This window comes from Cibotium barometz, chromosome 13 (genome assembly GCF_041138505.1).
Source record: "Cibotium barometz isolate CiBa-2024 chromosome 13, ASM4113850v1, whole genome shotgun sequence".
NCBI classification, from domain to species: domain Eukaryota; kingdom Viridiplantae; phylum Streptophyta; class Polypodiopsida; order Cyatheales; family Cibotiaceae; genus Cibotium; species Cibotium barometz.
In genome coordinates this window covers 55,142,174-55,164,550 of record NC_141058.1, presented here as the reverse complement: position 1 = coordinate 55,164,550, position 22,377 = coordinate 55,142,174, and the positions used below count along the sequence as shown (strand labels likewise).

Here is a 22,377-nt window from a genome sequence, read left to right as displayed (position 1 = left end):
GAACGTAGAACCCCTTAAGGCTAACATGCTATCATCCATAGCAGCCTCAAATTAATCCAAGATAGGTAACCTTATTTTGTGCATGAAACCCACTAAGGCCTTCCTTATACAAAGGCGGGCCAAAAATCAATCCCGAATTTCGCATGTCCGCAAATCCTCATTGAAACCCTTGAGAGTTAGTTGGATATGCATATGCAATACCACCATTTCCTCTTCTTTCGGTCTCTGTCGTATATTAGCTCCTCAAGACCCAGTCTCTTATTTTGTGCGTGCGTGATTGAGAGAGAGAGAGGAGGAGAGTGTGCGCCCATGATCTACCATGAAAACCTTGTTTAAGAGGAAATACAAAATTATTCACATATGAAGGAGGCATCTCAGTCACATTACAAGGAAAGGGTCTTAATGATGTGTGCAAATCCTTCACTCCACAAATTCACCTTCTTTAGGATCATCATCCTATACAAGAGCTGAGCTGTGAGCAAAGTTTGCACATACATCATACCATGTGCTCTCACAACGCTTTCCGGTTGCAATTATGAATAAAAGAACCCACATAAAGAGAAACAGCTTAGGACAGTCTATACAACTGTGGAAAAAATTCCCAAATCACCCTTGATAGCTAGACATACGATGTTGTTTTATATCACCGAGATGCTTTGGTTCTTGAAAAGAATCTACTGAACCCCGTTGTCTGCTGCTTTTCCGATGATGATCGATCAGGCTTGGAGTCCCATGTTTTCCCTTTTAAAAATCTGGCGGGAGACTGGCGGGCTGGAGATGTTAAGGCTAGATCCTTTGGGGTCGACGATGCCTCGTGGTAGACAGGAGATACAATGCTACTGCCTCGGGATGTGTCGGGCGGCGATAAAAGGGGACCATATGAAGCCCCCACATGTCTACCATCAGCAAGCCCCCCATATGACCCATGTCTGCCATCAGTGTGCCCACTCTGTGATCCATGTACAGTGTTCGTATGCAGTCTTCCATGATCAACACTGCTATCTTCCTCCCCTATCGGCTGGCGAAACCCAACGGGGCTCGTGCTTGGACTCTGCATGCCCCTTGCATACAATGAACCATTGGTTCCCCTCTCACTTGGCAGCTGATCACTCGAACTGTGGGATCTATGCTCGTTCACTGGGGATCTGTATGAAGAGAGTCTAAAAGCCGGAGTCCCAGCACCTTCTTTTGACGCTCCTAGATCATGTAGCTGCTTTCCTAATGCAAGAATGGTCTGCTGGCATTCTGCAAGCTTTTCCGCCGCAGCAGTGATCTCTTGTTCCTGTCACAAAAGCACGAGAAGTAAGGGTATTGAAATTTTTATTTGCAGACAAAGAATCGTGCTTCAGGACCAGTAATAAGCCTATGAAAAAATAATAATAATGAAAAATATCATGCACATTAAAATTACACTAACAAATGATTTTTGTCAGCATATGTTTGCTTGGTGGCAGTCTAAGAATATTGAAGCAGCAAGCAGAACAGGATAAATTATAGCAAAAAGAAACTCTTGGCTGACCCAAATACACCAATCTTAATCGACTTAATAACAGTGCTCAAGTGATCCCCGTCCGTCTCTTTGAAGTACTATAATGCTAGAGACTTGAGAATCCTCAGAAGAGAGCCTTGTAACAAAAGGCTTTCTTTACTCTTGTGATAGCGTCTGTTGGGTCTTTGCTGTCAGAAGGTTTGTACTTCTGGATTCATCAGTTTGAAGCCTATTTTGCTGCTTGTAGAAAGTCAGTTATGTCGTGTTAGCTAGTTGCTACATAAAAGGGGAAGCCATCTCTTTGTGGACACATTGGGACTAGGAAAATTCCAATTATGGGTTTGCTACCTACGAATGGGACCAATTTGTCACGGACCTCAAGAAACGATTCCTACTGCCTCACCATCTCGAGTGGCTTGAGGTCCGAGGATGAGTAACGAGGATGACACCAGAACACGTAGCCAATCCTCCAGTTTGCCAATAAAGTCACTCACCTGGCTATATAGTTGCAAAAATCAAACGAGGACAAGAGAGGTCAATTCATGTAAGGTTTATACACGCAATCCAATGGGATGTGCGTATGTTTGAGCCATAGACTTTTGATCGGGCACTTTGGCTTGCACAAAGTGCCGAGATGAAATACAAAGAGCCATAGACCTCTCAGCCCGAAGTAGCCAAGGCAACCATTGAATGGCAAGGGCTAGAACCAAACCCAATCAAGATCTACCCCGGGAGCCTCTGGCTCTAAGGACTTGAACAATGGACCTCGTCTTACTCCAAAACAAAGGCTCAGGCCAGCAAGACAGGTGGTAAGCTCAATCCCGAGGGGCACGAACAATGTAAAAAGGAGGGGCGATGTTTCTTTTGTCATACAAAAGGACAATATTTTTAAGGCATACCCTAAGAAGACCCCTACATAGACCACCACCCCGGCCTCGACAGCTTCTGTGGTGAGCCAATCTTCCACACCGACCCCCTAGGTTGTCGCTAGTCCTCCAGCTCCTACTCCTATGATTGGTGCCATTGTCAGCCTGGAGCTCGAAGATAAGCAAAAGGGCAACTATGGCTATGAGTATGGGCAAAATGAGTTGCTCAAGACATTTGACTACAAAGGTGGCCAAAAAGAAGTTGTTCTATTTGACAATGGCAACAAAGAGGACGTGGTTATGGAATAGGCCACTCGGTGAGCTCGTTTCCTGTTGACCTTGGTAGATAAGCAAGTGGAGAGATCTAGCACAGGCATGACAATGAGCATCAAGTTTGAAGCTCGTCATGCTAAATTAGTCATCCAAGACAGAGAATTTGTGTGAGATTTCATGGTTTCCCCTCTTGTAGGTGCAGACATTATCTTAGGGGTCCAGTGGTTCACAAGTTTACCCCATATGTTGACTGGGAGAGCACACGCTTTGGATTACCCGGAATTTGTCCAAGGCTCCTAGGATTATTAAATGTGAGCCAGGGATACCTAGCTTTTTGGTCCTTAGCAATATCTAGGCTAAACGAGAGATTTAGAAAGGTGCACAGTGTGCAGTGATCTATGTCCAAACCACCCAAATGGTTACTAGTTCTTCTGAGAAGTACAAGGCCATGAATGAGTCCTTCCTCCTATGTTCTCCACATCTAGACTAGAGGACCACAAAATTGAACTCCCAGGTTCGGAACGCCCGAGCAAGTTTCCACATCGCCTTAGCAAGGCCGTGGACGGTGTTGGACCGTCAACTCCACGAGCTGCTACAATATGTTCATACAATCTAGTGTGTGTCCATTCGCAGGCCCGATACTCTGTTAAAAAGAAGGATGGATTGTCTTGACTTTGCGTGGACTATCGTGCTCTAAACGAGCTGACAATCAAAATTAAGTTCCCAAGCCTTGGGTTGACTACATATTAGAGAGGCTGAATGGAGCTAGGGTGTTTTCTAAGATTGACCTAAAAAGTGGGTACCATCTAGTACGAATTGTGGATGGGGACATCCCCAACTGCATTCCGAATTGAACAGGTCCTGATAAAGGTCCCCGCTATATTTTGTTGGAATATATCATCTCCAGAGGGTCTACGTACACCTTTTCATGCTTGTACTGGAAATTTTATGAGACCCTGCATGTGCATATTTTAGTAGATATTATTTGGGTTTTTTCTACCATTTTTTAGGCATTTTATAGCATTTTTATGCTACATATTAGCTATCGGCCTACTACAGCTGGCCGACCAGTTCTCATGAGGGATTTTTTAAGGGTTCTCACCCTTTCCCTCACTTTTCATCTCATTCTTGCATATCTACTAGAGGTCATTGGCTGTAGCAATAGTCTCTTATGCTTGTAAGCACCTACAGGCTTCCCTCATGCTCATTTTCAGCAATAATCAACTGTTTCCAGGCTTCTACAGTTTGTGCTTTGGGCCTACAACCTGTGATGCTCTTTCTTTCATGGTATCAAAGCCAAACGATGATCTACAGGCAGGATAGTGTTGCATTTTCTCTCTAGGAGCAAAGGTTTCTAGGAGTTGCTGCGGTTTCTGCATTTTGGCTGCATCTTCTGCATCTATAGCTTGGGACTGTTGCGTTTTTGCTGTTGGAGAGTGAAGCTCTCTTCTAGGTGCTGTGAGGATAGGGTTCTCGAGAGATTTGCTTTCTCTATTTCTCTTTTCCCGCCCTCCCTCCCTTTCTTCTTTCTCTTCTCTTGCTGTGCCCAGCTTGAGAGGAGGCTATTCTTTTTTGCAGCCCTCTTGCTTCAGATGAGGTTTATTGTCAGAGGACAGGGCTCTCAGAGATTTCTTTGCTACCGTTTCTTCTCCACACTCTTACGCATTGCAGCGGTGGTGCTTAGCAAGTTGTCAACGGACTACCCGAGTCAAAGGAGGATTATCTGTCAGTAGACATGACTTACAGAGATTTATCTACAGTTGTTTCTTCTCCAAATTCTACCCCAGGGCCTTCTAGGCCTGAATCCTACCTTCTCTTCTCTATCGAGGCACTCTGGATTCATCATATCATGAAGTGTTTGTGATGTGCCGATACTTCCCCAGTTACAATCTTCTCGGATTCTCAGAGTGCTATTGCTCTAGCTCAGAATCCCGTGATGCGGGGACGATCCAAGCATATTGAAGTGCATTATCATTTTGTACGTGATTGGATCGAGTTAGGACTTCTTCGGCTGGCCTTCTGTTCTACCAAGGACAATGTGGTTGATCTCTTCACCAAACCACTTCTCAGAGCTACTTTGTAGGTGTTTCTTCAACATGCTGGTATTGGACCGCCCCTCTGGCGCTGAAGAGGAGGTGTTGGAATATGTCATCTCCACAAGGTCTACATACACCTTTTCATGCTTGTACTGGTCATTTTATGAGACCCTGCATGTGAATATATTTTAGCAAATATTATTTGGGTTTTTTCTACCATTTTTTAGGGGAGGTCATTGGCTGTAGCAAGTCTCTTATGCTTGTAAGCACCTACGGGCTTCCCTCATGCTCATTTTCAGCAATAATCAGCTATTTCCAGCCTTCTACAGTTTGTGCTTTGGGCCTACAACTTGTGATGCTCTTTCTTACACATTTAACCGTATCATGATGCGTGTGTTTCGGGACTTGAAGTGTGTCTTCATCTTCTTGGATGACATACTGATTTTTTCAGCTACGGAAGGACAGCATGACATTGACGTAGAAAAAGTGATGAAATTACTGGAAAGCAATGAGTTGTATGTTGTCACAAAATTCCTCACAGCTTCTGTTTTCTATTGTTCATGTGTGGCATATGGAGCCTAACATGACATACATGTATGGCTGGTGGAGCTTGACATGGTGTGTATGTATGGCATATGGAGCCGCACATGACAGTACATGTCTGGCTCATGGAGCTTAACATGATAGTACATGTATGGCTCATGGAGCCTTACATGATGTGATTCCCTCGGATTAGCTATCCTCGAGATCTTCTGTATTTATGTTCTGGGAAGGTTCCGGAAGGATCATGAGCCCTGGACATTTTAGCTGATACAATTGAGTAGATGGGTGTTTCTTCCAGTCTAGCTACACTCATGTGTGTGCATGCCTTTAATTTTATATTTGGATGACTTGTCTTTGTTTGGCCTCCATTGTCCATGGGCTGAGGACACCTCGGCACCTTGTGGACATGTATGTGCACACCTGTTTGGGACTGACAGGTGGTCTACATGTGTTTTGCAAGTGGTAAGTGTCCCCTAAAAACCCAATTTACAGCTTTATGATTTCACATACTAATAATTATGGGTGCAAGTTCACACACACTTATAAGTGACCGGGCAACTTATAAGTTGTACACACTAGACATGACTTATTTAATACATGTGGCAGCCATAAGGCAGGCACTGGACTTGTTTTGTACCAACTACTTGTAGGCGCCCCCTTCTGGACCAAAAAAGCACACGATTAAGCTATTTTCAGCGCGGAGAGGCTCTATTATTGGAGAAAAACTCAGATTCGGAGGATGCGCATGCTTTTCGGTGTGCATGGGAGCTGGTCGACCAGCTTTACAGGCTGCTATACAGCCATCTACCATGACAGAAACCCACCAGTGTATGGGGGAGGCTGGCCAACTCCTTCTGGATGCTTCCCTACTATTGGCCGACTGTTTTACAGCCCTAAAAAGCGGCTGGTCATTAAACAAGGGAGAAGATCTGGTCGATTCATCTGGGATAAATTCTCTACTATTCATAGACCTGGCTTGTGTTCTGCTACTGGTCGACTTCCCCTGTGGCTACTGAGAGCTGGTCGATTGCTGATATCTCCACCTTCTAGGTATGTTCCTGCTCCTAGAGTTCCATCCAGAGTGGAGGGTGTTGCATGGGAAATCAACCCTAGACCTGGCCACCGTCACCATCGTAGACATGACGAAGAGGATGATGTTTTAGAGCGTCAGGATGCTCGTCACAGCAAGAAGGCCAAAGAGTTCAAATCAGGGGACAAGGACATCAAATTCGAGAGCTATAATGGAAAGCTGGATACCACCAAGGCACTTGCTTTCACAAGGCAATTTGAAATAGCCTTTTGCACTAAGGACTTCACCAAGAAATCTATGCTCAGGCATGTGGGTATGCATCTTATAGAGATTGCAAGTGATTGGTGGATGGCAAAGCTTTTGGATAGGATAGCTGCTCGTACATTGAGTGCTTCAAAGAGCAATTCTATGATCAGTTCCTTCCTCCTCACTTCGAAAAGGATGTATGAAAGGAATGGGATTGGCTAACTCAGTATGAAGGTGAGTCTGTTCCCTCTTATGTCTCGAAGTTTTGGCGGTTCTTCTCAAGGTCACACCTTTCATGACGATTAGTGAGGACGAGAAGAAAAGAAAGTTCGAGTCACGGCTGCAAAGAATCATTCAGAAGAGCCTTGCACTGTATCCCCGCAACACTCTACAAGAGCTCATATATTCAGCTACTATTTTTGAGAAGCTACATGGCAAGGGAGCATCAAAAAGACACGAATTCAGCTCATACAAGGGAAAATTTAGAGCTGGAAATGAGCAGAAAAAAGGGTGGACAGCCACCCAAATTTATGCCCAATGAGTCCAAAGATGCAAAAGGGGCCTTGGCGGAAAAGAAGCCCAGGGGGTAAAAAGGATGATCCAAAGTTGTCCACATAGTACATTTTTTATTGCATGGGAGAGGGGAAGTGTTTCTTATGTGGGAGCAAGGATCACATGAAATCCCAATGCCCCCAGAATCCCAAAAGGAATAATGTGCAGGATGCAAAATCTAGTGTGAATGTTATACCCGATGTTCAGGGTAAAACTGCACATGAACCAAAGAGCATAATTTTATGTAAAGCTTGAGACAAGTTAAAGGATCAAACAGCTTTATTCCTTTTTTGATAATGCCTCCACAGATAACTTTATATCCATTCAGATGGCCACTACTCTTGGGCTAAAGCTCGAGGAATTGGGCATAGACTTTCATGCAGATGCTGCCTTTAAGGGCAAGGAAGTCAAGGTTACTCCCATCATCGGGAAGCTTCGCATAAGGTGTTTGCCTAGGACCAAGAGGTCCACGTTCAAAACTCCCCTTGGTGCTTCCTCGGTGGCATCGCTGTTAGAAGTCATCTCTTGTCCATATTTATACACCAGGGCCTGTGTTGTGGGTGTGCCCGCCCTAATGAGGTGTTTTATCATTTTTCCTCACTCCCTGTATTTTTTCCCTATTTTTTCCCATTTTCCAGTGGTGTGGCCAGAGGTTGGCAGGAGCACTGAGTGGCTGGCCGACTGGCCCATCAGCAGACATGTGACTGGCCAACTGCCCAACAGCAGTCGTGGACCTCTATACTACTGGCCGACTGGATGTATGCAGTCGTGGGCCTCATTTATTGCTGGCCGACTGCTCATGCAGTCGTGGATGGCCACCAGTGCTGGCTGACTGCTCACATGGAGCATATAAATAGGCCCCATGCCCCCACCACTTCCTCATTCAGTCTTTTGCGGGATCTTGTGTATAGAGAAGAGTTTACACACCTATCTCTCTGTGTTTCTTGTGCTGTCTATTTTCAGCATTCTACTTGCTCTTGTCTACCCAAGTTTGGTTATCATTTCCGCTGCATATTCTGACATGGTATCAGAGCCCTAGGCTCGAGATAGATCTTGGGAGTTTTTCTGAGCAAGAGAGGGAGCGTTAGGTTGCTGATTGGTGGACTGTTTTGGACTGTACGGGAAGAGAAGGTGCAAGAGAAAGGCAGGCCAAAGGTGCTGGACAGCCACTTGCAGGTTTTACACATTTTTTTCCCACCCACCCACCCACCCTTTCACTTTTCTCCCTGCGAGATGGCAGATTTACTAGAGATGGCTAAGAAGCACGTGAAGATTCTGACTCTCCCCACGTTCCCAGTGGATCGTCAATTGGACGGGTCCAATTACGGCATCTGGAAGGTCATGATGGAGTCGGTGCTGGAGTCATATGACCTTGCTGATTTTATCATCATCAGGGTTCCACGGCCGGAAGCAGAGGAAGGGGAGTTACTGTCGACGAGAAAGGACCGAGAGGCACAGGCACACATGTGGGATCGTGTCAACGCCAGGGTCCGGTCGTTTATTTTCCTCAACTGCACACCACAAGTGATCAATCATGTAAAGCACATGACGCTGGCGAGAGGCATATGGGAGCACTTGGCGTCTTTGTATAACACGATATCACCCATGAAACGGATCTCCTTGGAAGTGCAGATGCGGGTTATGAACCCTGCAAAGTCCTCGACGATGCGGGAACACATTAACAAGCTGCAGGCCCTTCAGCAGGAAGTCCTACAAGCTGGGAAAGAGATATCATCTGAAGACATGGCCATCACTTTGCTGTCCCACTTGCCTGCTCAGTATTCTGCTTTCTATTCCTCATTGATTACGAGTGGCAGGCTCAGCACCATTACATGGGAGGAGCTTGTGCCAATGGTCTTGGACCAGGAGGAACGTTTCACGAACCCTCCTCACAGCGGAGGTTCGGAGGCCTTAACTGGCCAACGGTCGAAAGGCCGGAATAACAACAAGGGCAAGGGGAAGGCTTCACCGGAGAAGTCTTCTAAGAAGAAGCCTGATTCAGAATGAGAGAAGCTGAAGGCCGAAAGATCTTGTAATGATTGTGGCGAGAAAGGCCACTATTGGAGGAAGTGCCCTAAGCGGACAGGGAAGAGTGCTGATTCCTCAGCCTCAGCTGCAAAGACTCCGGCATTTGTGCACTTAGAGATGGTGGACTCCGACGATTCATCATCTTCAAGCGAGGAGGCAGTTGGCTTCACCGCCGCGAAGGATACCCGGGAAAGGATTCTCGACAGTGGTGCTTCCAGGCACATGATTCCATCCTGTGACTTCTTTTTGCATCTGAAACGGCAGTCAGGTCGCATCTTTATTGGCGACAACTCCACTATTCCAATACATAGTGAGGGCCGGATGGAGATTATTACCGACGGCAAGGGGGGCAAGCATGCTTCCCGTGTTCTTTATGTCCCTGCTCTGGGTTTTCATCTTCTGTCAGTGCATGAAGTATGCAAGACTGGCTTTCGGGTGGAATTTGAGGAACATTCAGTTGCTCTAAGGGACCGTGAGACTAGCCAGGTTGTTTGGGAAGGCGGTGTGGAGAATGGTATCTACAAGCTCTCATTGACAGGTTCTCAGGTCGGAGATTTGTGGCACTTTCGTTTTGGCCACTTAAATGTGGATGCATTGAGGCGAGCTTTCCGAGACCAGATGGTGGTTGGCTTGCCAGATGTTGGTAGTAGGCAAGGGCGCTGCAGTTCTTGCATACGTGGTAAGCAGCATAGGGAATCCTTTCCGAAGCAGGCTTCCAGGCGGGCTTCGAAACCATTGGAGTTGATTCACACTGACTTGTGTGGACCTCCACAGACACCATCTTTGGGAGGATCTCTCTACTTTATGCTGCTTGTTGATGATTGTACCAGATTCACGTGGGTCTACTTTCTTTCCCAAAAGGACCAAGCTTTTGCACGGTTCAAGGATTGGCACGTGATGGTGGAGAAAGAGTCTGGATTTCAGGTCAAGACTCTCAGGGCTGATAAAGGAGGTGAATTCTCCTCGACTGTATTTCTCAGATTTTGTGCAGATCATGGCATCAAAAGGGAACTGGCCAATACTAGATCGCCTTCGGAGAATGGAGTTGTTGAACGCAAGAACAGGACTGTGGTGGAGATGGCAAGGACCATGCTGGAGCATCGTGATCTTCCTCGTCCACTTTGGGGAGAGGCTGTGGCAACGGCTGTCCATACCCTCAACCGATCTCCGACGACTTCAGTACCCCATATGACTCCATTTGAGGCATACTTTGGCAGGAAACCTGATGTCTCACACTTCCGTGTCTTTGGGAGTGACGCGTATGTACATATTCCGAAGAAGCAGAGGGGGAAGCTTGACTCCAAGTCCCGCAAGCTTGTATTTGTGGGGTATAACTCTCTTTCCAAGGGATACAGGTTGTATGATCCAGACAGGAACGAGATTGTTGTCAGCCGGGATGTGGTCTTTGACGAGCATGTTCCAGTAGGAGCCGCCACTTCTTGGAGATCCAGAGGAGCCTGATGATGATTCCCAGACCATTATTCCAGTTGATCAACCTCAGTCAGTACAGGAGGTTGAGCCCGCAGTACCTAGGTGGTTGTTAGACACCCTTCGGGAGTCAGGTGTCACGGAGCTATCCTCCGAGTGGACCACAGAGGACGGTCCTCGAAGATCACATAGAGTCCGAGATAAAAGCAACATAGCGGAGCTTCTTCAGGTGAACTATGCTTTGATGTCTCGTATCATGCGGGACAAAGAGCCCACTTCCGTAAAGGAAGCCCTTTCACAGGATACTTGGAGGAAAGCCATGCAGGTGGAACTTGATGCCATCGAGAAGAACAACACTTGGGAGTTGGTACCGAGGCCGTCGAAGCGGTCAGTCATTGGTGTCAAATGGGTCTTTAAGACCAAATATGTGTCTGATGGGTCGGTGGACAAACACAAAGCCAGACTTGTGGCTAAAGGTTATGCTCAGCGGCCAGGCATCGACTACGAGGATACCTTTGCACCAACAGCACGGATGTCCACGATTCGGACCGTTCTTGCTCTTGCTTCTTCTCAGAGGTGTCCGTGTATCAAATGGATGTAAAATCTGCGTTCCTTAATGGTGACCTGCAGGAGGAGGCGTATGTTGAGCAGCCTCCAGGCTTTATTGTTCCAGGATCTGAAGGGATGGTTTACAGGTTACGTAAGGCCTTGTATGGTCTTAAGCAGGCTCCCAGGGCTTGGAATCAGAAGATTGATTCCTTCTTTATTCGGACTGGATTTCAGAGATCGGTTGTTGCAGATCCGAACCTGTATCTCTTTCCGGAACGCGGCATGGTCACACTTACGGCGGTCATGTGGAGCACATTAGATTGACGAAGGCTGACTTGTCAAAGGAGTTTGAGATGACCGACTTAGGCTTACTCCACTTCTTTTTGGGATTGGAGATCTGGCAGACCCAGAGGGGGTTTTTCGTCTCTCAGCAGCGGGTATGTTCATGAGTTGCTTGAGGCCTTTGGGATGGAGAACTGCAAGCCTATTACTTCGCCGATGGACCCAAACACAAAGTTAACCGTTACTGATCCTTGTGAGCCAGTTGATGCCTCACAGTTCCAGAAGTTGGTTGGTTCATTGATCTGGTTGCTGAACACCAGATTGGACTTGAGCTTCTCCGTGGGGCTGTTGAGCTCTTTTATGCAGACGCCATTGAAGACTCATTGGGACGCAGGATTGCAGATCTTGCGAGCGGTATCTGCATAGTACGAAGGATCTGGGACTCTTTTACACAGGAGGGAATGGAGTCGGGCTCCAAGGTTGGAGTGACTCAGATTGGGGAGGAGATCTAGACATGAGGAGATCCACTTCAGGATACAGTTTTACCCTCGGCTTAGGAGCAGTTTCTTGGAGCAGCAAGAGGCAGCCAACTATTGCCCTTTCTTCGACAGAGGCAGAGTACCGGGCTACTTGTGGTGCTGCCTTGTGAGGTTGTATGGCTGTGGAGGCTGCTAGGCGAGATTGGGTTTCCATAGAAGGAGCCCACAGTCATCCAGTGCGATAACTAGAGTTGTATAGCTATTGCTCGGAACCCGGTCTTCCATGCCCGGACCAAGCATATAGAGATACAGTATCACTTTGCACGTGAGAAGACCTTGGCTGGTGATATCTTGCTACTTTATTGTTCGACGGAGGACAATGCGGCGGACCTCTTCACGAAGTCTCTACCTCAAGCTACGCTCAGGCGGCACTCCAGCTCCCTTGGGTTGGTTTCACAGCCAGGAGCTGAGAGGGGGTGTTAGAAGTCATGTCATGTCCATATTTATACACCAGGGCCTTTGTTGTGGGTGTGCCCGCCCTTATGAGGTGTTTTATCATTTTTCCTCACTCCCCGTATTTATACACCAGGGCCTTTGTTGTGGGTGTGCCCGCCCTTATGAGGTGTTTTATCATTTTTCTTCACTCCCTGTATTTTTTTCCTATTTTTTCCCATTTTCCAGTGGTGTGGAGGGATGCCAGAGGTTGGCAGGAGCACTGAGTGGCTGGCCGACTGGCCCATCAGCAGACATGTAACTAGCCGACTACCCAACAGCAGTCGTGGACCTCTGTACTGCTGGCCGACTGGATGTATGCAGTCGTGGGCCTCATTTTTGCTGGCCGACTGCTCATGCAGTCGTGGATGGCCACCAGTGCTGGCCGACTGCTCACATGGGGCATATAAATAGGCCCATGCCCCCACCACTTCCTCATTCAGTCTTTTGCGGGATCTTGTGTATAGAGAAGAGTTTACACACCTATCTGTGTTTCTTGTGCTGTCTATTTTCTGCATTCTACTTGCTCTTGTCTACCCAAGTTTGGTTATCATTTCCGCTGCATATTCTGACAATCGCCTCTACGGGTGGATAAATAAGCGCCTATGGGCGGCCTACGGACGGTGAAAAATTGGTAACTATGTGAGTACTGCCCAACAGGAGGAAATTATGACTCAAGTGGATGATTTGCTTGAAAAAGGGTTGATAAGGCCAAGTTCTTCACCTTATTGTTCTCCAGTTGTGCAGAAAAAGGATGGGTGTCATGTGCATGAAATGCCATGGGCTTCTAGAGCTAGTCCAAAAGCGGCAGCCAGAAAAAGAGCAATAGAACCAGAAGATGGAGCATAAGGTGCAGAAGAGGCTAGTGTGGACTTGGAGCAAGGCATGGAAGGCTGTCGGCTGGACCAAGGTTGCTGTCGGCTGCACATAACAGAGTCGGCTGTACCAGATCAGAGGCGGGCTGCAAGTGCTGCGTTTTATGGAGAAACTGCCTGGTCGGCTGGCCGACCAGCAATCGGCCAGCTCTCCTTGTGTCCAAAGGGCCTATAAAAGGCACATCAGCTCATTGTTATAGTCATTCAACTCCATATGAGTTGGATCCTTAGTGTAGGACAGATTTTGGAGTTTACCACCTTTTATGCAAGGCAACCTATGGCTGTAGATTAGGTATCTTTTTGTACCATATGAATATACTCAATTTCCAGCATATCTCTCTCTCTCTCTACTCTCCCTTCTGTCTGCGTTTTTGCATCAGCATGTTCTCAGTGGTGTTTAGGGCTGAAAGAAGACCCCCAGAGCTTCTGCGTGTTACGTTGGTATCAGAGCATCAAGCTCAGCAAAGCTAAACACTGATTCAGTCCCATATGATGGTGTACAGGTCGAAGGTACAGGAAAGCATACGGATACGAAGCCCAAGACAAGGAACACAGGAACGGGAAGAGCTCCTGGGAGGTTTGTTGGTGGTGTTCCACAAAGCCAGAGGGGATGGCAGTCCTGTGAGCCAGATAGGTTCTCGGGCAACGGTCCCAAGGGAGGATTATCCTCCAAGGGGTGATGTGAGAGTGCTAGACTCATTTCTCAAGAATGAAGACCAAGACAGTGTTCAGAGTCAAGGCAGGAATGGATTGGGGACTGGAGGGAACAGATGCATAGATTTTATTCAGAGTCAGAGTGGTTTTGGAGACCACGCCGGGTTTTCAGAGAAAAGGGTTGCCAGAGATGGATGGATGACAGAGGGATTCAGGGAACAGAATGGAATGATGACAGTCATCCAAGAACAAGTTGGAATCCCATCATCAAGTTTAGCAGAGGGGGATGTCATGTGCATGAAATGCCATGGACATTCTCTGGAGCTAGTCCAGAAGGGGCAGCCAGAAAAAGAGCAGTAGAACCAGAAGATGGAGCATAAGGTGCATAAGGGGCTAGTGTGGACTTGGAGCAAGGCATGGAAGGCTGTCGGCTGCACATAACAGAGTCGGCTGTACCAGATCAGAGGCGGGCTGCAAGCGCTGCATTTTATGGAGAGATTGAAAGGTCGGCTGGCCGACCAGCAATCGGCCAGCTCTCCTTGTGTCCAAAGGGCCTATAAAAGGCACATGAGCTCATTGTTATAGTCATTCAACTCCATATGAGTTGGGCCCTTAGAGTAGGACAGATTTTGGTGTTTACCACTTCAACTTCACTACCAATGCTAGGATAGTGCAAATGGCATCATCAATCTAGCTGTCCGAGCAATGGTGGGTTGGAAGCTACATCCCTACCCATATGCAAAATCTTAGCAACGAGTCTGCCCCTGTATGTGACCAACATGCAAGTCCTAAACTTTAGTTTGAGAATCCACTTGGTGCTAGTGACCTTTGTGGTGCTTTTGGTGTTCAATAAGAAAAGTTCCTCATAGTAAAGCCTTACTCCATCTTCGTGGCTGCCATCCAATACAGGGTGGCCTATGCATCAGCAAGCATTGCAGGCTTCTGATCTTCCAATACCTCGGTCATAAGACCATTTTTCTGTCATCTACTGCAGTTGCATTGCTGATGAAGCCAAAGAGGCAAGAACAGTTGTGAATCATGATATGAAGCCAGTGAGACACCTTGCCGGTAGAAAAGCACATAATGCAGGGAGGGAAATATTGGGACAGAACCAACAAACATGGGCTTGCACTAGCCAAGAATACCACAAATCTTTTCTCTTTCTATTGCACTCAAACCTCATTGAAAATAAAGACCTTTGACAAACCAACATGGAGTAGACACATGAAATGTACCTTTCTTATTTTTGCATCCAATTCATCTTTTTCACACAGTTCAGGTATGTTTGGTTCATCATCTGCCATCGCAGCCTGTTTCCCTTCCCTATATAAAGTGATGGAAGGACACCACTCCGTTAAGGCATCATAGCAGAACTCAGGCCTCAGTTGACTAGCACATGCACAGCATGATGTTTAAACACACAATGTGCTAACACACAGCGATTTTAACACTTCTACTTACCTTTTGGAGCAAGATTGTCTCTCCAGAAGATCTTGGTACATTGCTTCGATATCCTTGCGACACTGTGTCTCATCCTGGAGCTGCACTTCCAAAGAGAGAGCCCTTTCTTCAAGTTTCTTCACATCGTCTTTAGCATCCAAAAGCTGGGACTCAAGTAAGCTCTTCGAAGAAACAAGGTCTGCCACATCAGTCATAAGGGACCCTTTGCTCTCCAGAGCTGATATAAGACTGCATTGTAGCTCAGATGCATTGAGTGTCGACTCCTCCAACTGAGACTTCAAAGCTGCCAGCTCCTCTGTTAGTAGTTTCAACTTATCGTTGGCTTCATCTTTCTCTGATTTCAGCTGGCTTAGCTGCTCTACAAGGCTCTGAATCTTCTCCATATGCATATTCAAGCTTCTAGAGAGACTCTCTGGCTCTGAGTTTCTGGTAGATTCTTCAGCAGCAATGGGAAGGGCTTCTGTTGTGATACCGTTAAAGCAACCCCATTGGCACACCGAAGAAGAAAGCCCTGTTACAGTATCTACTGTGTGAGAGCCATTTGGATTGACTGATCCTTTATCCCGGTCAAGCCGCCTTCGTATAACATTAGTTTCAAGTAGCTTATATGAGAATATATGACTCACCAACCAATCCAAGGCAGATGCCATTTCTGCAAGAAAATCGATTATGTCCACTTTGCCATGCAGAAGACCATTACATAGTGTGACAAGGCTTTGGACACAAGAGTCGAACTCCGAGCTTCTCCGCTGCTTCAGAACATCAGCAGGCCCCAAAGAATCAATGCTGTCTCCAGCAGTATCGGCATCTGCATTTCGCACATCATAGTCTACTTGAGATAGCCCTTCAACAAGGCAAACCACCTTGTGCATTGCTGTGGCTAGCTCAGAACCTACACTGTTAATGTTTATTGTAACCAGTGGAATATCCTGTTTAGAGGTACTTTCTTCTGATTGACAGCTAGAGAGACCACTAGGTGACCAGACCCTTGTGTCCCTCACTTCTGCGGAATCCATATCAAGACATGATCTGTCAAGGCATGCAGCGGGGTCCAGTGTGTTTCTATTTTCTGAACCTCTTTCTTGATTCAAGGCAGCTCTGACTTCATCTAGGACGTCACTTAGACTTGTAGCATCTCCAGATTGCAATATCGTTACCAGATGCTTCTCTGTGCTCAACAGAGCAGCTTTTGCTGCCAATTTTTGAAGTCTAATGGTATTCAACTCATCGTCAGCTCTGCTAAGCTTTCTCTGGAGGTCATCACATAACCTGCTCATTGACTGCATTTTATCATTTAATGCTGGAAGAGCTGCATACGAGTCAATTTGAGCTTCGATTACTCCCAGGTGCTCCTGACCAGCACTTGGAGCTAAGCCATTAGTGGCATGGCTATCAGGAGGCATTGAAGCTAGCTTCTCCATCTCAGCAAAATCATCCATCAAGTCACAGCTGGACAAATCCACCATTGTGTCCGAAACTGAGCTTCCCTTCTCCTTCTTACCGAACTGAGCTAGCTCTGAGATCAGAGCAGTAGCCCATGATTCTGCACAATTGCTTTCATCCTCTGGAGCTCCATCCTCAGATACAGAGGCAACACTAGGCTCTTGGCTTGATCCAACATGGGCAGAGCCCATGAACCCATCAATGGCAGAGCGTTTAGACCTGGGCAACCCGTGATACCTTGACACGGATGATGCATTCTCCAATTGCTCTTCCACTGATGAAAGCTTGCTGGCAGTGCGGGCACAAAGCAATCTGGCAGCTTGAAGCTCACTGTTACTCTTGCTGAGGGCCTCTTTCAGCACCTTGTTTTCGTCTGCCATAGCCAGGAGCTGCAGCCCATCTGCATCACCACCCATCATCCATGGAGTTCCCCCCCTGTCTGGCTTCCAAGCATTAGTCTGACGTTTGCGTGAAGGTGACATCCGTCGTCCGTGCTCAATGGGCATGCTCGGCACCATGCCAAGGGCCTCGACCTCCATTCTCATCTGGGCTACGGCAGCCGGCCCTGGCAACTTCTTCCGCACGAGCAGGCGCAAGCGTTGGCATTCAGTCTCTAGCTTAGCAACCTTCTTCACATTCTCGAGATGCTGCTTGTTTGCAACCTCTGATGCCTTCTTGTTGTATTCAAGCTCCTCATTCCTGATCTGCAGCTCTTTGCTCAGCACATGCAACTCATACTTCCACTTAGTCTGCTCCTTTTCTGTCATTTCTGACCTCACTTGCAGTAGTTTGACCTCCTCTTCAGCTCTACTTCTGCCCTCTTTAGCCTCCTTGATAGCTTTAGCCCTCTCTTGCAGTGATTTTCCCATTGCAACCTTCTCCGCCTCTGCCTCTAGCAGTTCATTTGCCATCTTAGTCATCCTTGCCTCCATTTCCTCGCGCTTTCCCTCCCATTCCTTCGTCTTCTTTACCATTATTTCATGGATCTTCTGCTCCTGCTGCTCCCGCACATGCCTCAGCTGCCTCGTGCACTCCTTCAATGCACCATCCAGGTGAGACACCCGATCCTCTGTCGCAAGCCTCTTCTGGGTTTCTACATCCAACTGTTGCTTCATGCTTGCAGTCTCGGATTCTGCTTTCTCCCAGCCTGGCAGATCAAAAGCAGGGTAAAAAATAAGGAACCATTGCCAAGGTTAAAGTATCAATCACTTGGCGAATGCATTCCACTAGTGAGCTTGGAACTATAGAAAATTGACCGAATCTTTCAATTTCTCCATCTTTTATGGTACGTGATAGTGTAATTTTGGCGAATTTATCTCCCTACCTCACTCAAAATTAGAAAAAATTGGCTAGTTTCCTAAATGAAATCTTTGATAAAATAGTTCGGCACTTGCAAGGAACCCTTTAAAATAGCCATTGGGCTATAAATAGCCCCTGATTTTTTCCATGATCAAAAGCTAGATGTAGTCAGGGCTCAATCAACACTGCATTACTACTAGAAACTTAATCCACATGAGTCAAAAAACAGATGCAAAGCACCAAACGTTCTACATTATCAGCAGTACAGAAAGGAACACAATTCAATCTCATCATAAATCAAGATTATGCGACCTCAATTTTCTTCTTGATTAGACTTCGTGATATAAACAACATAAATACAGGCCCAAACCTTTCATTTTCACAGGGTGATAAAAACCTTGGGAGTTGCAATTCACAGCTTATTAAAAGCCGAAACCTGCATGTTAGCCTCGACGTAATCAACTAGATAAGCTAGAGCTCGGGTGATTAAGCAGAAATTGAGTGTAATTAAGAGGGGGTAGGGGGCAGCTGTACGATTGAGAGGCTAAAAATTACTAGCGAGCCCATCTTGCAGGCACAGCCGAGCCCTATAATGCCTGTCAATCAAAATTAATTACCTGATACAGCCTCTTCTGCGACCTTGGCGTGCTGTAAAACCATTTCGTCTTTAGAAGCAAGCTGTTCAGTGAGAATCTTGAGCTTTGCCTCAGCTTGTTGCAGAGGGGTCATGCCATCGGGCTGGTCTTTGAGATCCATGCGTGAGTCCTGCAGAGGTTGAAAAAGAGATCAAGAAGAAGAAAAAGAAGCACAAGACTCACCTTAATCTCAAGAGGGTGACTTATGAGCTGCCTAAATGCACTCTATTTTTCATGAAAATGCACTTAATTTTTCAAGTGAGCAGCCAGAAACTGTCCTAAAGGAAGTTAAGTGTACCCCGATCTTAATGTGGGCGATTACGAACAGAGCAGAATGCAGTTAAGTATACCCTAATCTCGATAAGGGCAATTATGGATTGCGCAAAAAGCAGTTGAGTAATACCGTAATCTCGATGTGGACTGCGAAGTATTCCTGTACCCTAATCTCGATGTGGGCGACTATGAACTGAGCAGAATGCAGTTAAATTTACCCTAATCTCGATGTTGGCGATTATGAAGTGCGCAGAGCGCAGTTAATCATCCCATTGATCTCGATCAGGGAGATTAGGGGTGCCCAAAATGCAGGTAAGATGCCCAATGGTAAACTGCTCAAAATACAGCGAACTGAGCCCTAATCTCAATTTGGGCGGTGGTTAACTGTTCAAAAGGCTGCCCTAAATGCAGCTAAATATGGATAAGCAAAGCCTTTTACCAGCTGCTCGTTGCTCTGCTTGAATTCCAGGGCAGCAGATGCAATCTTTTCAGTGATCTTCTTCTTCCATGGCCAGCCTCTCCGCTCCATTGTGTGCAGGGATGGAGCTCCTCTGCAAGCAATCAAGCAATTTATTTAAAAAAATGGAAGTAGCTTCTGTGTGAGCGAGAAAATAAGAAAGCAAGCTTTGTTTAGAAAGGCGAGAGTGATAGCTGGAAAGTTAGTTCAGCTGGGCTGATTAAAGCGGGAAACCCTATTTGTCAAATTCCAAGGGCACTTCTTTCTGAAACTCGAGGATTACCTCGAGATTTAGAGCGTTTCTGTATTGTGATCAGCGCTGCTTAATCGTGCTCTCCTTTCGCTAAGCTATGTGAATTAATGCTACGCTAGGAATGATTGCGCCTCAATTCATTATGGCAGGGTGCGAAGATGAGAGATGCGAGGAGGGCTGAGTCATGAGAGACCCATTTGTGGAAAGAAGACTCTGAGGCACCCCACTAGCTTTTTCTTCACCAAAATTATGATCCCAATGATGATTTTGCCTGCCTCAAGTTAGGGCTTTCCAGCACAAAAGAACAGCAGGAATCAAGCTAAAGCAGAAAAGCAGAGCTGCAGCAAAGGGAACTTGGAAGCGTTTACTGAGTGCACAAGACAGGCTTTTTCTGGGAGGTTGGCTTGGATAATGCCCAATGCCCATTGCCCACTAAAAAGCCCACTTGCGGCCTGGAAGAACAGGGCGTGAATGGATGCAGAGCTAGGTGGAAGGAAAGCATTGAAGGTTGTTAACCTTAGGGGGGAAATAGTGTAATAATGTAGTAATTAATGGGAAGTGAAAAATTTCAGCACATTTAAATTAATTAAGCTTGATGCTGAACATGATTATGGAGAAACGTAAGGTGTCAGAGTTGAGCTGCCTGAAGGCTGATACGTAAAGCAATGGGAAGAGGTGGAAGCAGTAGAAGCAAGCAAAGCAAAGGACTGGTGCTGCCACCGTGCTGGAATGAGGGACAGGTGGTTAGGTAGAGAAGGGGCGCGATCAAAACTTGGAACTTGGAAGGACTGCCAGTTGCCGCCGCTGCAGCCATTTTGTTGCTGCTGCTGCCTTCTGTTGATTACGCGGCACGTCTTGCGTGCGAAAACAATAATGCCCTACTAGTGAGAAAAGGTCCAAAGGTCTTGGCGGACCAATTGACTTTTTTTAGTGTTTTTATTGTAAACAATAACCTTTTCATTAATTAGAATTTAACCTCGGCTCTAACCTCTAGAGGTTTGAACAACACATGTGCCGTTGCTTTTTGACGGACGCGGGGGGGGGGGGGGGGGGGGGGGGGGGCCATCATGCTAGTTTTTGGGCATCTTGGCTAAACAGCCACCACCTTTTTTTTGTCTATTAAACCCCTAATTTTGAAGGTTGACCCCCAACCCATCAAAATTCATTCTTGCTTGTGGCTTTCCCATGTGCTCCTGGCTTATGGCTTTCCCATCCCTCATCTATAAATCCTTTAAAGTAAAAAACCAATGATTTTAAAGCAGAATGCTTTAGTGTTAACTTAAAATCAAAGACTAGATTAATAACTCATTTAATTGTTGTGTAAGTCGCATCAATAAATATACTGGATTAATAACCCATTCGACTATTTAATCACATCAATAGCCATGGCTCATCACTTCAAAAGAAGGCAAATAATATGCAATAAATGCTAATCAAGACACATCTACACCAAATCCGAAAACTTCAAAGACAAAAATGCAACAACAAAAAAAACACCTTGAGATTCCTTGATTCCTAACCCCAAACTTTGACTTAACCTCTTTGTCATGACTCGCATTGTCTTACTTCTTGAGGCACAACCAAAAAAGGGGGGCCTAAATAAGTACTTAAAAATGGTCTCACTGACCTTCATCCCCACGTGCCCTCTCTAGCAAGTAATATGGCATTGTCAAATACTACGTACCCCCTATTTGTAAATGCACCCTTCTATACACAAAACCCTTACAAAGCGGTCATCCCATCCCCTTCTAGAATGTTGGTCTTGCTGCCAAAGCCCAAACCAAGGGGAATGACTAACTCTAAGGATGGTCTTTGGAGATAAACAAAGAGTTATTAAAACTCTCTCTCTCTCTCTCTCTCTCTCTCTCTCTCTCTCTCTCTCTCTCTCTCTCTCTCTCTCTCTCTCTCTCTCTCTCTCTCTCTCTCTCTCTCTCTCTCTCTATTTTCTTACACTACACCCTATGTGCTTAAGACTTCTTTTTCCTCTCCTTGCAGTGATCCCTACTCAATAATGTTCTTTGTAGTGCTCCTCCCCTTTCCCTTATCCTCCCACAACTCTAGCTTGTGTCACAAGCTTGAGGAACTTGGTCCTCAAGCTCCCCAGTTTCTCTTGAGCTATGAATTTGTAGCATGCATTATGTGCTCCATAACGTATTTTTTGTAGAGCATAGTTTCAAATTCAATGAAGAGCCTTCATCCCTTGGCCAAGGTTAACTAATTGAAGAAATGCCCTCATATCCTGAGGGGCATAATTGGGTCAACCATGTAATTAGGATAGTGGAGAATGCTAGTCCATTTCTTCCCCATTCTTGCTTGTCATCCTCCTCAACTTCAATTATGGATAGATGTGTAAAGTTCCCTAAAGATAGCTACACACCTAAAGATAGCTATAATACAAAACATGGTAGTGATTTGAATGCATGTGTATCACACCTCACACAACACAATGCTAACACGCCTCATGCTAGCAAGGAGTACTAATTATGTGTTGACTCATGGACCTCCACTTATGAGAAGAAGTTTTTTAGCGAACATCTTCAAATGTAATTTATTAATCATTTCCTTGTCAAAGGAGCCAACTACCACACCATGTGATCAAGCCATAGATGTTGTGGGAAAAATGTTAATGTCTTTGTAAACTATATTGGTACAAACAACGTTAGTGATTAGGAAAGGTTTAAAACCTTGTCTACATGGTCCTCTTAGTCCCTCAATTAAAGGGTTCTAGATAAGT

At 46.1% G+C, this 22,377-nt stretch overlaps 1 protein-coding gene across 1 annotated transcript; it reads right to left on the bottom strand.

Moving 5' to 3' along the window:
• Positions 1-331: 331 nt before the first annotated feature.
• On the bottom strand, positions 332-20,535 carry LOC147632865 (filament-like plant protein 4). The gene is made up of 6 exons (XM_086807747.1): positions 19,674-20,535; positions 19,373-19,484; positions 18,643-18,790; positions 15,284-17,873; positions 15,058-15,145; positions 332-1,282 (listed from the first exon to the last, which is right to left on the bottom strand). Exons 2-6 carry the CDS (start codon positions 19,460-19,462, stop codon positions 644-646), a joined length of 3,555 nt encoding a protein of 1,184 aa, XP_086663873.1. The 5' UTR covers positions 19,463-19,484; positions 19,674-20,535; the 3' UTR covers positions 332-643.
• Between the last annotated feature and the right edge of the window lie 1,842 nt (positions 20,536-22,377).